The sequence below is a fragment of the Nansenia antarctica genome (genome assembly GCF_963989245.1).
Source record: "Nansenia antarctica genome assembly, chromosome: 10".
Taxonomy (NCBI): Eukaryota; Metazoa; Chordata; class Actinopteri; order Argentiniformes; family Microstomatidae; genus Nansenia; species Nansenia antarctica.
In genome coordinates, this window is record NC_137680.1 from 16965407 (window position 1) to 16981626 (window position 16220).

The 16220-nt window shown below is 41.3% G+C and overlaps 1 protein-coding gene across 1 annotated transcript in view; it reads right to left on the bottom strand.

Moving 5' to 3' along the window:
* The window catches only part of LOC308166452 (CUB and sushi domain-containing protein 3-like), a gene marked incomplete at both ends in the record, with an annotated part of 120500 nt that extends 104544 nt beyond the window's left edge, over positions 1–15956 (bottom strand). Inside the window, 3 exons of the mRNA XM_080540763.1 lie at positions 1888–2000; positions 7787–8009; positions 15779–15956. Of these exons, the coding sequence (XP_080396889.1) occupies positions 1888–2000; positions 7787–8009; positions 15779–15956 (514 nt within the window). The remainder of the gene's footprint in view (positions 1–1887; positions 2001–7786; positions 8010–15778) is intronic.
* Positions 15957–16220: the final 264 nt, after the last annotated feature.

Genomic DNA, 16220 nt, shown 5'->3' on the forward strand with positions numbered 1-16220 from the left:
TTAGGCATGTATGTTACCCTTACCCTTTTTCGGTACTGGGATGATGGCAGATGACTTGAAGCACGAGGCACTATGCCCGTGGAGAGGGAGAGGTTGAATACGGTAGTGAAGACACCAGTCAGCTGTCCTGCGCACGCTTTAAGCACCCTGGAATTCCATCCGGCCACGTCTTCATCGGCGATGATCGGAGCGCTTGCTGTGTCGTCTGGGGTGTGGACTCTGTCTAGGAGGTTTGTGTGGTGCAGTTCAAAGTGGGCATAGAAGCTGTTCAGCTCATCTGGTAGAGAGTAAGAGGTGATGGTTGTACAGCTGGGGCTCTTTGAAGTCAGAGACCGTGCGTAGACCCTTCCACATGCTGTGTAGGTTATTGCTGCTTAGCTGTGACTCTATTTCTGTGTCATCCTTCTCGCGGTTAGGTCCTGTCTGGATTTCACTGTTAATCCATGGTTTCCTGGGTTCCTGACGTAATCTCGTTCACGTCACTGCTATCCTCTGCAAATACTGTCACTGTCTCGAAACAGTGATGAAGAATGGCATCTGATTTGTCAGACTAGCGTTGACGAGATCGTATGATTGGTGGTGACGTTTTCAGCTTGTAGTAATAACAAACATATGAATGCACTACCCCAGAACAAAACAAGTTGTGCTGACCTGCAAAGATTAATACCTGCCTACTAAACAACAAAACTGTAACCAGAAAATTCTAAACAATGTGTTTTTACTGTAATACTGAGAAGATTGTTGCCACAAATAACCTTTTTTTATGAAAAGAGGATGGTGTAGTGATCTGATTTGCCGAACGGTGGACGGAGGAGGGGTTTGTAGGCCTCCCGGAACTGCGTGTATGCATGGGCAAGGTGACTTCCACCACGAGTATTAACATTTATGTATTGGAAGAATTTGGGCAATACCCTTTTCAGCTTACTTTTCAACTCTGTTTAAATCTCCAACTACTATTAGAGTAGCCTCTGGGTGTCTGTTTCGCTGTCGCTGATAGTTCCGTACATTTCCTTGAGAGCGACATTCGTGTCGGCTTGCAGTGGGATATAAACAGCTATGCATGCACCGGCGGTGAATTCTGTCGGTAGCCAGTGGTGGCGGCAGAGCAGAACCAGGAAGTCAGCAGAAGGTCTTGATGGCATGAATATTTAGTGGGTTCACCAGCCGTTGTTAATCATGAAGCATACTTCGCCTCCTTTGCTTTTCCCCTGAAAATTCTATTGTCCTGTCCGCACGATGCACGGAGAAGCCTGTGGGAGAGATCGCATGATCCGGTGTGGACAGGGATAACCACGTTTCTGTAAGGCAGATGATATGGCAATCCCTTGCTTCCCGCTGGAAGGAAGTCCTTGCTCTAAATTAACTCAGCTTGTTGTCCAGGGAGGATGGTAAGTTGGCTAACAGAATGCTGGGGAGTGGAGTTTTTCCTTCTCGTCATCTAGTTCTGACTAACAAGCCAGCTCGACATCCGCATTTTCTACACCTTCTACGACTTCTACGCCTCTTCCATGTCGACAAAGCCATTGTTATGCCACTGCTGTCCCACATCAGCTGGGGTTCCCAGTGAAAAAACGTGCATACACTCTTATATAGCTAACTACATTGCAAGGTAAAATCACGATTAAAAACAATAAAATAAACACACTACTGCAATGTTGTTCAGGAGCCCGAAGCATGGCAGCCATGCGCGGCGCCATCTTGGATTCAACAGAATTACTGAATTGAGTGAATAATTCAGATGTTTAGGTATGAATAGTACAAAAAAAGTGACTACAGATGATCATAGGGAGATCATACACAATTTCATTGAATACTTATGAAGTTTCTTGCTGTATGATGTTGTATGGTGACCAACAAAGATCAAAAGTAAATACATATTTTTCTCACCTTCGTATGCAATCTTAAACCCATGCGCGCTTACTGCAAAGTCACTGGTGAGCCGCAGTGAAAATATGGACCCAGTGCTTGTGACAGGAGCTGGGATCTGAAATCCTGTTAACCTGTTGGAGAAAGACAAAGAAACCTCAGTCATAAACGTGTTTTACAGGTTGCAGTAGCCGTTCAATCCCACCATGCCAAATTGAACACGGCCTGAGCACCTTCTCTATTGTTAGAGAGAGCTGTGGAAGTCAGCGGTTTCATTGTAACAGGTCACATTTATAGGTTCCCTTCAATTAGGTGCAGCGGAAACAAATCCATTCGCTTTCACGATGTCATTAAGAAGATGTGTTGCTGACCATTCCTCAGTGCCAAATGGCAAAATTCAATCGACCATTTGAGCAGTGGGCCTACAAGCAAGGTTGTACAGTTAAAAGAAGTGTGTATAGCACTGCCCACATTGGATTAACATTTCTTGTGTTTGTTATATTCCTACATATTTGTTTGATAGTGGGTGGTGCCTAGTGCCTACAGAAAAAGGCTCATGTGAAGAAAGCCCTCCTGACCTGAAAACTATTTGTAATAGGTTTACAGGCTACAACCACCATGCACAGTACTGGTAGTATACAGTAGAGCTATACTGTGTATAACTGTCAACAGGCAATTGTGGCATCATCTCTTTGGAAAAATATCCTCAAATAGAGGTAATCATTCTATAGCAGTCAGTATCTACATCTTTTACAGACTGAAATCCAGAACAGCTCGCTGACTAAGTCCCATCTACTGTAATTTTTCAGTACCACCCACGGGGTCTCAATTTACGAGCGATATTTGGCATGAATCATATTTGATAACATGCTGTTTATTCTTTAGAAGCCCCCTTCCCTCCTCTGGATTGATTGATTCACAGGGGGCTAATAACTGACAGTGCAGGATAGGCAGAAAAGGCTGAAAGCCGTCTGGGCCTGCGTTTACAGGGGAGGTCGATCTGCCCCATGACGGGAGAAGTGTGCTGCAGTCACTGTGACTCAAGACCCAGAGAAGGATGTCATTATATAGTCAATAAGTACACATTGAAGGACAACGTTCTTATCTGTACACAAGTATATAGAGAAGGATTATCATTATATCTACAAGTGCGTCAAGAAGCATATCAATCAAGAGCACGTTCGGTACATCCTGTACAATACATATTTTACCTGAACAAAGTCCAACCCCTCAAATATCTCTCATCTGACCATATATTACTATTAATATTACATATTAACATATCTACTCCTCAGCTGAAAATTTGCCGACTAGGCTAACGCTGCCTTTTTTACTGTATTTTATATGGTTCATGTATTTGGATTGTCCTCGATATAATAAACTAATAAACTAAACTAAACTAAACTACCTTGTCTTGTTAGTTAGTATTCATCTGGGTAAACACAGAGCACCTCCAGCCATCAGTGTCAAGTAGAAAACTATGAGAGGCTTTTAAATTAATTGCTAAATGTTGGTGTGCAATGGACAACATGGGACCTAATCTTCAGCTTGAATGGCTGAGTGTCATAGGGCCACAGAACTCTGAAACTGTTTTGATTCCATCTCTGGTCCACAGAAACTCTTTTAAGGGATGTATACTGACCAACACTTCAGCTGATTAACTCTGACTTAAAAGTATTGCTCTGGGCACTATATCACAGAGCCAAAATAAGATAGTGTTCATCCATCAATCACTCAAAACTATGCCAAAACACCCAGTTTAGCTGAACCTGATCTATGTCTTCAGGCATCAGTAAAATTGATTTTTTTTTTTGCCCTTTGTTTATTCAAGAGTGTGTCCTAGCACAATAAAGCCATACTGTGAGAGTGAGTAAAAAGCCTGAATGTCTGAAGCGTTATGGCGTCTAGTTTATGGCCCAGCACCAGAATCACTATCAGGGAGGCCTGCTGATTGCCTGGACAGATGCACCGCTTCCAAACACCTGAACACACTACATCAGCCGGAAGGAACCTGTCACATATCCCCCATCTGATTAGTGACTCACATAGGCTTTCGATGCCCCTCTCTAGCTCAAATCTCTCTCTCTCTCTCTCTCTCTCTCTCTCTCTCTCTCTCTCTCTCTCTCTCTCTCTCTCTCTCTCTCTCTCTCTCTCTACCTCTCTCTCTCTCATCTCTCTCTCTCATATCACTACATCTCTACATCCCTCTCTCTCTCTTTCTACCCCTCTCTCTACCTCTCTACATCTCTCTCTATCTCTACCCCTCTCTTTACCTCTCTTCATCTCTCTCTCTCTCAGCTGTTTGGTAGACTTGTAAAACCTCTTGGGTGGGGGTTACAGGGGCAGAATGTGTGCCAGGAATGTGAGGCAGAATGTGTGCCAGGAACCAACTTTCTCTTGGCTACCATGGATGGAACCTTGTCTGAATGTTAGATATTCCACTTCCTCTTTTTCATAGATTTCAGTTGGAACAAAATAACCACATGCCCACTATGCCCAAAGCAGATAATTGGCTTCCTCACAAATGTTGTTCCTCTACAGAGCAACACCAGTGCATGATTAATAGACTTATGTTATTGTGACATATCATGACATATTATGCTTGCTAGACTGTGACATTTAGTTATAACCATTATAGGTAAAATAACCCTATCAATTAATTCAATTCTCAAATTTTCCTGCCAAAATAATTTACTTCTTGCTTTGAGAAATATACCAGCTCTCTAGAAAGAAATGCAATTTAAGAGCTGAAAAAGCCAGACGGATCATTAAGTCGAACATTAAAAGTTAATTTCCCCATGTAGAACAAATGTAGACACATTTATTTAGTCCTTAAAGTACATATCGTATAGGCTATTTACAGAGCAACTCTTTCCAAATATAGTTGTGTAAAAGCTACTAATGAATACCGTAAGTACCAGTTTGGGGTAATTATTAGCACTTCTTCTTCTATGAACTCTGTATTGAATGTGTATTACATAATCCTACAAACAGTGCATTATATGCATTTGCATTTGCAACCATGCAGATTAATGTTAGGTAGTATCTCTATCTGCTCTGCTGCAGTATGGTTGCAGTACAGTAAGGTAACATGGGAATGATTCTATGTACCGTACCCATGTATGTATGTCATGTTTCAATTAGATGTACATGAATGTGTTGAACATAAGTTAGTTGACAGCGAGTTGTTATTATTAGATTGGATGCATGAAGGACTGCAGTGTATGACTGGATCCTTCCTCTTCTCTGCTGCTTCATATCAAGCACTATAAGGAGTGTTTCTGACAACCACTTGGAAACACCGGGGGATTTACTGTAGCATAGCTCCCACTCTCACAGCCTAGCCCAGTCTCGATAACTAAGCAAAGAGAATACAGAGATCAATAGAAACGAGACACTAATCAGGTTCAACGAGGACAACGTTTTTTCTATGTGGTTAAAAAACGTATTGTGGCTCTTGTCCCCCGGGAACATCGGACTTCGTTAATCAAGAGGCAATGAGGTTTATTTAATCTCTATCATGATCTTTATTTCTAAATCAGGTCTTAGATAAGGAAAGGAAAGCCAGGTATTCAGAAGTTGAGCATCTTACTTTTTATTCTATAGGAAGGTTGTTCTATGTACCTGAATGCGTACGATGACAAACAGCAGGGTAACAACTTCAGGTTGTAACTAGGCAACTATATGGAATATGCATGTTTATGAGACAGATGTGAAGTTGTTACTGTGCAAAGAGTAACCCTGCAATTGGAGTTGTTCCAACTGAGCCTTGAACTTTCAACCGCTGACTTGCCAAGACACGTAACCATCTCTGGGTGGCGGGTGGGTGTATATGAACTTGAGGAGTGAGTTTACCATCTCAATTCAGTTACACTCCTCCCTCTAAATTCACAATACCACAGCAAGCCTAGTCATTGAGCTGAGCCCAACTGTGTATCCAGCACCGAAGAAACAAGTCAGGTGGTTGCAAAAGGTAGACCCGCTGAAACTGAGTCTCAAACTTGCTACCTCTGACTTACCAAGACAAGTGACCGTCTCCTCAAATACCCGATGTTAACCAACTACGTTATCAAAAAAGAGCTAGCAATTCAATAGGGCAGGTGGGGGCATATGAACTTGAGGAGTGAATTTACCACCTCAACATTTGGAATTAGAATGATATAAATTATAGATTTTTAGGCTGGAAATGTATTTTTCAGTTTTGTTTTAGGGATTATTTTGTCAATTCTAAGTGCTGTCAGCCTGCTGTTGCAGGAGTTTTAGGCCCCAGAGACACAGCAACGTCTTCTGTCATGTAATGATTTTCTGGCACCTATAGATAGTCCAGCATTGTGATTAAATCCTTCAAAGAACAATGTTGCTATTTACAAACTAGAGGCTGGATCTAGAATAATCCTTAAAAAGTAGACACATTCTTTTGTCTCTTAGAATTAGTCTTGCTTCTCCCTGTCTTTCTCAATAGGAGGATTAGTCCCTTGCACATGCAGAAATATCAGCATGTTGTTGTCAACCATAGTATCCCTCATTGTTTCTCCACAGAACTGGGTCTCAAGTGAACAAATTAATCAACATTTAGTATGTCTTGAAATGGTCATCATGTGATTTGTTCAACAGACTTGAAGCATTTTTTTCTACTGTATACACCACTAACATTATATCATAAACCCAGTCATAACAATGCTAGCATGACTGAGGACCTGATTCACTAAGTGGTTTTTTTGTACCAGGTGCAAATTGCACCTGTTTTTTTCCAAAGTACATTATACTGTAGAGCAAAGAGCAAAAGATGAAAAGAAAAAAAACACAAATTATTTAATGTTATTAAGTGATTCTGCTAGGAAGCCTTGTGTATTAGGCCATTTAAAATGGAACCGTAAGTGCAATTGTTAATCACTTGAATATTTAATTTTCCTTTGGCTCTGCTCTTCCCTGAATATGCCTTGTCGTTATGATCTAACTAACCTCATTGAGGTAAAGTTCCTAGTTCGGAAAGCCTGGTGAAATCATTTGCAGAAGGTAGCTACAAAGGGGTGGAAACCCATTTGAAATAAATTGTCAAATCAATCAAACACCTACCTATTTACAATGCCTTCATCAACTAGATTTTTTGTGTATAATACTCGTATAATTACATCTTACATACTCTTATAATTAATGACATACTTTTACACTACTGGCAAAAAAGAATTTTCCTTCAAGGTTTTCTTCCGTCTTCTTATTGTTGCAAGCTCGAATGGGCAACATCTCTCTGCAAAATAGTTCTACCCCGTCAGAAAAAGACACATACAGTAATAACAAGCAATCATCTATGGCAAAGTCTACAAGCATGTGGGGGAGGGTTCTTGGAATGTAACAACCAATACATTTGCTGTTCTCACAACACAACACAACTTCATTCAATCCAATTGGCTAATCTAAAATCCTCCAGACCTCCAAAGGATGCATGAGAACAATGTGATTTGGAAATATGGCTACACAAGACTAGGGGCTAAAATATGTCTCGTTTCATAGAATTCAAGCCATGCAAATTAGAGAGATGAGACCACTTTGTCTCCTTTTTCTCGAGTGTTTCACAAAGAGATCCCTGCGCACACATACCTCAGAGAGCATGCTTGTGAATGCAAGTGGCTAATCGGACAAAATCCTTTTAAAAGCCTCTGTCTGTTTCTGCAGCCGGTGTGCGTGTGTGCCCAGAGATCTCCCCTGTTTGGACTGGAAATCTTCTAATGACACAGTCCCTGCATGCAACTGTTCACTGCTTGTCATCACACTGACAAAGACAACACAACATGCATTGTAGTGCATACATAAAAGATGAACTTAGGCTCCATTGAAGCTTTCCCCCCACGTTCACCCTCCCCTTCAGTCATCTACCCTTCAAACACATTCTTCAAGCCATTGCTGCAGGGCAGATTCTTACCTTGTCCGGAAGTTTGCCGGATGTGGGTGCCCATCATACAAAGATAAAAAGTCATATTCCTCTTCCACCGCGAAAGATTGAAAAACTATATGAATCCTGTTCCTCTCCTCTGCTACGATTACCCAGGTACAGTTAGCTCCATTGGGATATCCATATGGAAACCCTGGACTCTCTATGGTTCCATTCTTCCCCTTTAACGTGCCTCCACAAGTATGGATGAAACCTGGAAAGGGAAGAAATAAACATTGAGTTACCTAATAACCACACTTGTATCCAGTACAGAGGCAGTACAATACATCTTCTGCAGTGTTTGTTCCAATTCCATTTAGTACAAACACTTTGAGACAAATACTATACAGAGAATCTGGTATATACAGTAAATTGGTGCCACCAGCTCTGTGTATATTCCCCAGCCCACTCAAGATTTTGTTTCTAATAAGCAGTGGTCTTTGCACCTCCGTCTGTAGACTTGCTGAAAAATCCATACCCTTGACACACAGGGCCAGGCACTTACCACTGTTGTCAAACTACAATACTTTGATTACTTGGGTTACAGCGTTATGGTGTAAATCCAAATGAGCAAGTGCCACATCCTTTAATGAGGAGATTTTCACTGCACACAACGTGCAAAGCGGTGCTATTTTATTTAAGGCGACTCTACAAATTGTCTGGTAATGAAAAGCAAACCTAATTAAGATGCATGGTTTATCCCCTTCGCTTCCCTCAAGGAGTAATTAGCTCTTCCAACTGAGTAGGTAAAGGATGCCTGTGCGTTGTGTTGACCATAAGCACTCATAACAATATGGAGACAGAGTAGAATCTCAACTGAGGAGAAGCCCGCAAGACTCATGGACACACGAGTGTTTTGTTTATGTGTTTGCTGAATATTTGTTGTTATATAAACCTCATTCAAACCTGCTACTGAGAACATTAACAGGATTTAATGAGAAACAAAAAGGCCAAGGTTAAATTGAAAAGTTTGAATTTGTGACGCTATTGACTGTATTCACAGTGGTATTAGATGATGCTCACAGCCAAGTTTCTCCCTCTCTCTTTCTATACTCTCTCTTCCGCTCTCTCTTCCCCTCTCTCTCTCCCCTCCCCTCTCTCTCTCTTTCTCTCTCATTCTCTCTCTCCCCCCCCATCTCTCAGTAATCTGTCTATTATGAATAAGAATTTGAATCAGGATTCTTTTCTATGCAGCGAATTAAACAAGCTTGTAATGTTAAGCGCTGACATTTAAAAAAAAAAGCTGTTTCGTCTATAAAAGGAAATTGTAAACATTCATCTTGTTGCTTTGACTTCAAAGGAAAACACATGAACAAGCATTCTCCATCCTACAGAAGAGAGGACATGCGTACAAATCCACTTAGCTTCATCATATGTGTTCATTTGTTTTTTTTCGATGCCATTTGCAGCCAGGGCTACTTGTTCCATCCTCAAATCAACTTGAGTATACCCATGCGCTCTCTAGGGTGACCATAGACACAATGATGGCACTAGACCACAGAAGCCTCCTCCATAAACTGCGATGAGAATCTGCATTAGCACCATGCTGTGATTGCACAGTGAAGAAAATGGGTCAGAAATGGGAATCAGTAACACATAAATCTCATTCAAATAGAAGGCATGGCTGCGATGAGTCCCAGCTGCTCCTCCTCAAGTAGTTGCATTTACTCTTGGCCTTCACACTCGCAGCTTTCACTCTCATAACTGATTATTAGATTTATCCTCCAAACAGGCAGGAGGGCTCCTGGTCTCTGTCTTCCATCTGGATAACCTAACCTGTGTCTGTGGTCTAGGGAGAAGGACATTGTGGGGGATTTACAGGACATGATGTGATGTGAACAGCTGGAAAATTCTCTTAAACCCTCATGAAGAGTAGATGTTGCCAAAGGTAACAAATTGATGTTGGTGACCTTGATAACAATTTAAAATATAGGATAATTATTAGGATATATTAACTCTAATTAAAGAACTCCTTCAAGCCAAGCACTATGTTACTATGTTACTATGTTACTATGTTACGGTACTTATGTTATGTTATTACTTATGTTATGTTATACTATAGCACTATGTTGGAAGAGTGTTGACGCTCCATCATTGAGAATGTGGAAGAGGGGGCTCTTGGAATGTATCGGTCTGGAAAGACTTAAGTAACTTACATTACTAAAGGCAAACGGAAAGACTTTGACAAGCTTTGGGAAGCATAGATGAACAACATGTAGGCTCGAATATTTTATACAAAAACAGAAATGTTTTCTTTTTATTCAATCCAATATGAATGAATGAATGAATGAATGAATGAATGAATGAATGAATGAATGAATGAATGAATGAATGAATTAATGGTCTTTATTGTCATTGATATAGTACAGGTACCAAACAATGACATTTGGGAGGGGGGGCTCCCCTGGTGCTAGGAAAGAAAAAAAAAACTAAAAAAAACAAGAAGGGAAAGGAGCTGGTTTACATAAATAAAGGCTATGTACACTATCCACTATACTATACTGTACAAATAAAACTATAGATAGCAATATTGATGCAAGTTGTATGTGTCTGTTTTTCTTTCTTTTTTAATTAGTTTTTAATTTAATTAATTTTTTACCGATTGAGCCGCCCACACACCTAGTTCAATTGGTTTATCTTTAACTGTAAGGGATGAAATGTCATTGGTTTCATGAAGTACGTGCTTCTGCTAAACATCACACATATTTACTGAACTATGCACTTAAATCTCCATTTATTTCTAATTGGAGATGTAATATTTTCACTTTGAAATAACTAAAAGATTAACTGTAGATTTAATGCTTGGCTATGATCTCTTTTTATCGTATTTCATCATTGTTCATGATGGCCTATCACAAACACAAAGAGCATAATATTGATCTAGGCAATCAAAGTGAGAGTGCAAAATGTGAGAGTGACTTCCAACGGAATGGGCTTTGACGGTGCGGGTAACAAGGTTCGCAAGGAGGTGGAGCTTCATCATCTCACTGCGTAGAGACCTGTTCACGGGTCCTTGGCCTCTGAGATGTTTCACACTAATTCTGCTAGATAGACAGACAGATCTGCGTAAGCATTCACCTCACACCTGCGGTGTGGCAAGGCCCCAGGGAGCTCAAATGGACAGCTATCAGGAAGGACACGTCCACATGGTCAAATCACCCCATCCTTCACATCCCATGCCACCATAGTGGGCTGGGCAGAAAGGAAGGAGTCCAGGTCAGTGCCATCTTCTCCATCCCCATCAGAGAACTCCATGTTGGAGGCGTAACCAGATAGCTTGCTAGCCTCACTGTCAGTGTCATTCAACTCCTCGCGAGCCTCGCATGAACCGGGGCTCGATAGAGGTTCAGCGATGGTTGAAGAGTGGAGGGGTCATTCTCCAGTAGAGAGCTGTGGTGCCCTGCCCACATCAAGGCACTCTGCAGCAATGATACTCTCCACGTACCTGACATTTGAAACCGCAGAGCGCGTAGCTCGCAGTATGCATTGTTAAGAACGGCAGTCCATGCGTGAATTCATCCAAGGCACAGGGGACAGTCTTTGTGAGAGTCTACCACAAAGCAGGACCACATCCTTTTGGGCAGGCTCCGATGAACACAATGTTAATTAAGGGTAATTATTGAGTTGACCTATGCACTACAGCTTTACTACGATGGTGGATGATAGCTAGGGTGCCAATTGCTTGACCGCAGTAGGTAGCGTTGCTATGTAGGTGCTGGCTCTGTTCGCATGAGGCATAAGGAGCTAACAAGGGTCAGATTAGACACAGGCTCAAGTTGTTTAATAAAGATGAATGTGCGAGCTAGCCAACCATCCTTGCGGCGCACACTAGGGACTTAGCTTGCATTACACAAGGTAACCAGTTGGTTATTAGGCTATGTCAAACTAGTAATGGCATAAAGTAGTCCGAGAACTATGAAAATGAACTAGCATACTTCCTGTGAAGAGGGTGCTAATATTCCTCACACAAAACCTGGTTTACCAAATTTGTTGATATTCTTGTTTGAAAGTCAAGCTGAGCAGCAGGATTCAAGTATAGACAACCTAACGACCCAGGAGAATCAATAGAATTATTTTGGATTTTTTGGTAGATGATTTTGTTGGTCTAGATGTTTATTTTATCTTATTCCCTGTTGCCATGCATGTACAGTACCTTGTTCCTACAGGCTTTTCTGTAAAGGACACTCAGTAAGATCTCCCTGTATAAATCAAGGATAACAATTCTCAGTAGAACATTTAAGTTGTAGCTAGCTACGAAATCACACTGCAGTGCGCTTCGGACAGTCAGCGAGTGAAGAGTGGAAAGGATAAAATAGGCGTACTTGTTAGGTCCTATACATAGGACAGGCTTGATTGTATATGGGTCCCTTAGTGAAAGGTCGAATGGTGTCGACTGACAGAGAATGTGTATTGATTTGCACCTGACCTTAAAGGTGAGTCAGCCAGTGGAGAGATATCTATCAGTCTGTCTGGTTTAGCGAATAGAGCCCGTATGAAGCAAACCAAAGGGCAAACTAATGCCCTCCAACAGGATTTCTGCTTCTATCATTCTCTCATTGTTTTTTCATCTAAAAGTGTAACAAAGCTCCAAAACACAAACATGAGGGAATGCTGTAGTGGCCCTGAGTCGTATTGATTGAAGTTAGACAGGTAATCTCAAGAAGGATAAGTGTGGCTTTCTGAATTCAATTCAAAGACAATCCAACATCCAAAAACTAAGAAACTGTTAAAAAAAAGAAAAATACTGAAGATGTTGGGTTTCCAAAAGCACTTTACTTCAAAAAAGGAAAAAGAGAAGAAACCTATTGTCGCGTGTCTTTGTCATCAACCCAGGTGTGTTTGATCTTAGATCTTACAGATCCAATATCTTACCAAATCTGTGCGGCGCAGTACTTAGCTAGGTTTTATATTTAGAAGCCTTTTCAAAACCTCCAAGCTCTCAGATGTATGACAGATATTACTCTGAACTCAAGTCGTAAAATGTGAAGAAATACATGAGGGAAGAAAAATCCCACACAATGATGACTGAGATGGTGTATAGACAGCAACCTTCAATAGATGTGCCCACAGAGGCATTCTATCTGCACGCAGCTACACTTTTGGCCAATAATCTAAATTGACAGTATTTACATATCAGAGTCCCTACTACACCATGTGAACAGGAGAATGATGCTCTCCAGAACGTACATTATCAGACAAGAACTTGTGTGTCATACTGTGGCAATAGAGAAGAGTTCTACAGTATTACATTCTATTTGTAAGTCTAGAAACTAAGTCCTCCCAGTGATCAAGAGGAATACTAATGCACACCTCTATTGAACAATGAATTAATGCAGAGGTTTGTAGTTTTGGTGGCCTAGAGTGTGAATTAATGTGCAATGCAGCACTGCTGCCACATGCTTAATGGAATTCTTGTCTGGACAGCATTCTACGGAATGAACAACCTTACTGGAACTGAATTAAGGAGGAATACAGAAAGTAAACAGACGAACCAGCCCTGCAAATGAAACGCCACAGTCCAAATAAGCAGCATGTACTCACAATGAGATGATTATTTAATCAATGATCCATCCGTTCAGGGCACAGCGGCAGCCTAAATTGTTATGTGGAATTTGTGGTACGAATCGGCTTCATCAGTGAATCATGAACTATTTGCGCACACAAAACAAGGACAACTGATTGTTTTCCCTCGTTCAGCAGTTTCCATGTAAATATGTCTATGTCATATTGTACAATCCATTCGTGCTTTGGGAATATATCTGCTATTTTGAGATTTAGATCAGATTAGATTACATATATTAGATTATATTAGAATAAACATGATAGATTATCTCAGAGTTCATCTAGTGGTTTGTTTATACTGTAGGTATGTCACTTACAATAATTGCATTCCTGCGTGTGATTTCTCGAGGCTATAACATTGTTTTCAAACGAAGTATGCTGAAAATCCATAGAACCAAGAATACCAGCGTGGTGGCATACTTCATCCAACAGAACCAGAACACCTGACGTGTGGTGGCCCACCCTACATAATCAGCTTTGACTGGTGAACCAGATTCATATAATAGTAACATATGAGTCATACATTAGAAATATAGATGTGCCATATTATGTGAAAACTATATAGCTTTAAAAGGAACTAAGGATCTAAAGGAAGCGGTGGGAGGAGGTTCAGGATAGATGTGCACTGCCAGACTGGTGCCACTGCTGAGATCAAGAACCCATGGGGCAGGATAATGCCCTCATTCCCTGCAGATAAGTGTATAATTACACAGACAAATTGTAATCCTGATTAGCCCCAACAGCCCTAGTTTACATAATCACATTCAGCAGGAGTCTTCATCAAGCCACTGCCTAGATTACCACCGACCTGATTACCTGCAATTACTTCTTGGTGCTCAGTCACCAACTTCCATTTTGCGTCAAACCCTCGTGGCAGAAGTCCAAGGTCTCAACACAGAGGATTCCAATACACTGCGGAATAATACTATTGGGTGGCCTGGACTTGCTACAGTAATCTTCTTGGGTGATCTTCAGCCTTGAGGCAGCTCCAGTGAAGGGGAAGCAGCGAGGCATTGCCCCCAACCATTGCATTAAGTGTCAATACAGGAACAAGGGGTGTTTCATGTCTCCTCAATCCATTTTGAGAGAGCAGAGCAGAGCGCCCACCTCCTGGAGCCTAATAGGGAGCGGAGCTATGAGGATTGGCTGTGCCCTGCAGGTTTGACATTGCCACAATGTGGGTGGTGATGAAACGGCAGTGTACCCGACTCATTCTTGGGTGCAACACATCCCATCCATCCCCATTAGACAGACACATGGAAATGACTGAGGTGGGGAAATCTACATCCAAAACGTGTTATATGCATAGCCACACATACCAATGAATCAGAACATGTGTTTTATTACAAAGGTTAGAATTGTGAGCATCCAAGCTTGGTGTGAAAAGGCACTTGTGATTGAACATATTGTATGGATAATATTTAGTAAACCTAAACAGAAATCATGTAGAGTTGTGTGTATTTGGTTAAAAGTGTCAAACACACACACACACACACACACACATACACACTAAATGGTGACTGCTGTCCTTATTACTAATGTAGCCTACATACACTGTTATACCGACAAGATGTGATGTCATTCCAGCTAATGGGTGTATGCGCAACAATTAGTTGTGGTGATTAGTTTAGTGAATACAATGAACCAGACTAACGGAATCTCATGGCCTATGAAATTAGGGTTTTACTTAAATAAGATTGTCGGGTGAGTCTTATAGTTATGTTTTTCGGGGCTTCAATAAAAGAGGAAACCGCAGACCTTTTGAACTATATATCACCAGAAAACACCATATGGCATTGCATCAACCCCAAGACAATCCCCTAAATAACCTGGATAGTCTTAGATATTATTTTTCAGAACATAGCAATGAATCAGTCAATTATGTGATAACCCTATACAGGCTGTTGTGCATTTTCTAATTGGTAACCCCAGAGCAAAGCCTGTAGAATACTAACCAGCCCACCTAAAGTCTCCCACCTGCACCGGCAAGTCTGGGATAAACATCATTTGACAAATTGGTTCCACATTTGCTAATTGCTGTGTCCCCTTGAAGATGTTCAAGCAGCGTTTCTAAAGAAAACGCCAAGATTCCCAAAACTAAGCCCTGCACATAAAGAGCAAAACTGTGACCCACAATGTAAATTCACAACATAAATGTCTAAATTACAAAACTGCAGTAGTGCCTGATCGTCACCAACAATTCACTAGTTACTAAGCAAAGCAGCTCACGTAGGCTATTCGGATGAGTGTACTGCAAGAATATCTATTGAGGCTCCAGTCAAAGCCTGCATTGAGCGCTAAGCCAAAGAAATGCGTTCCCGAAACTCCATCCTAAATCCTTGCATTTTCCGCGCGTCCATAAAGCTATAATCGATTTCGAAGGACCAACATTACATATAAAGAAATACTGCAATGACGTACCTTTCACACACGTGAACATCATTGAAAATATCAGGTTCCAAAATATAATTCCAGTTCTAATCCTCATTGTTTTAGCTTGAAGAAAGTCCGTCCGGCCACATTTAACGCATCTTCTGTTGAAAATGTCTGGTAGTTCAATGGATCCAGCGTAGTATCCGTCTCTATAAATCCCTTTCATATTTACAACTAAACATGTATTTATGTCGTAAGTATTCCTTGACCAGAGACAGCGAGCTGTGCTGTCTGGTGTGAGAACGCCGCTAAAAGTGAGCAGAGAATTTGAGGATACCACAGCAACCTTGACGAGGACTCAACCATCTCGCCAAGAGGGGCATCAAGTATAATCTCTGGTGTGTTCCTGTCTAGCGCTCTATCTCCGTCCACCTCGCCCTGCCCTGTGTTATCTGCTGCACCGATGGATAGATGTGCATTTGAATACTGC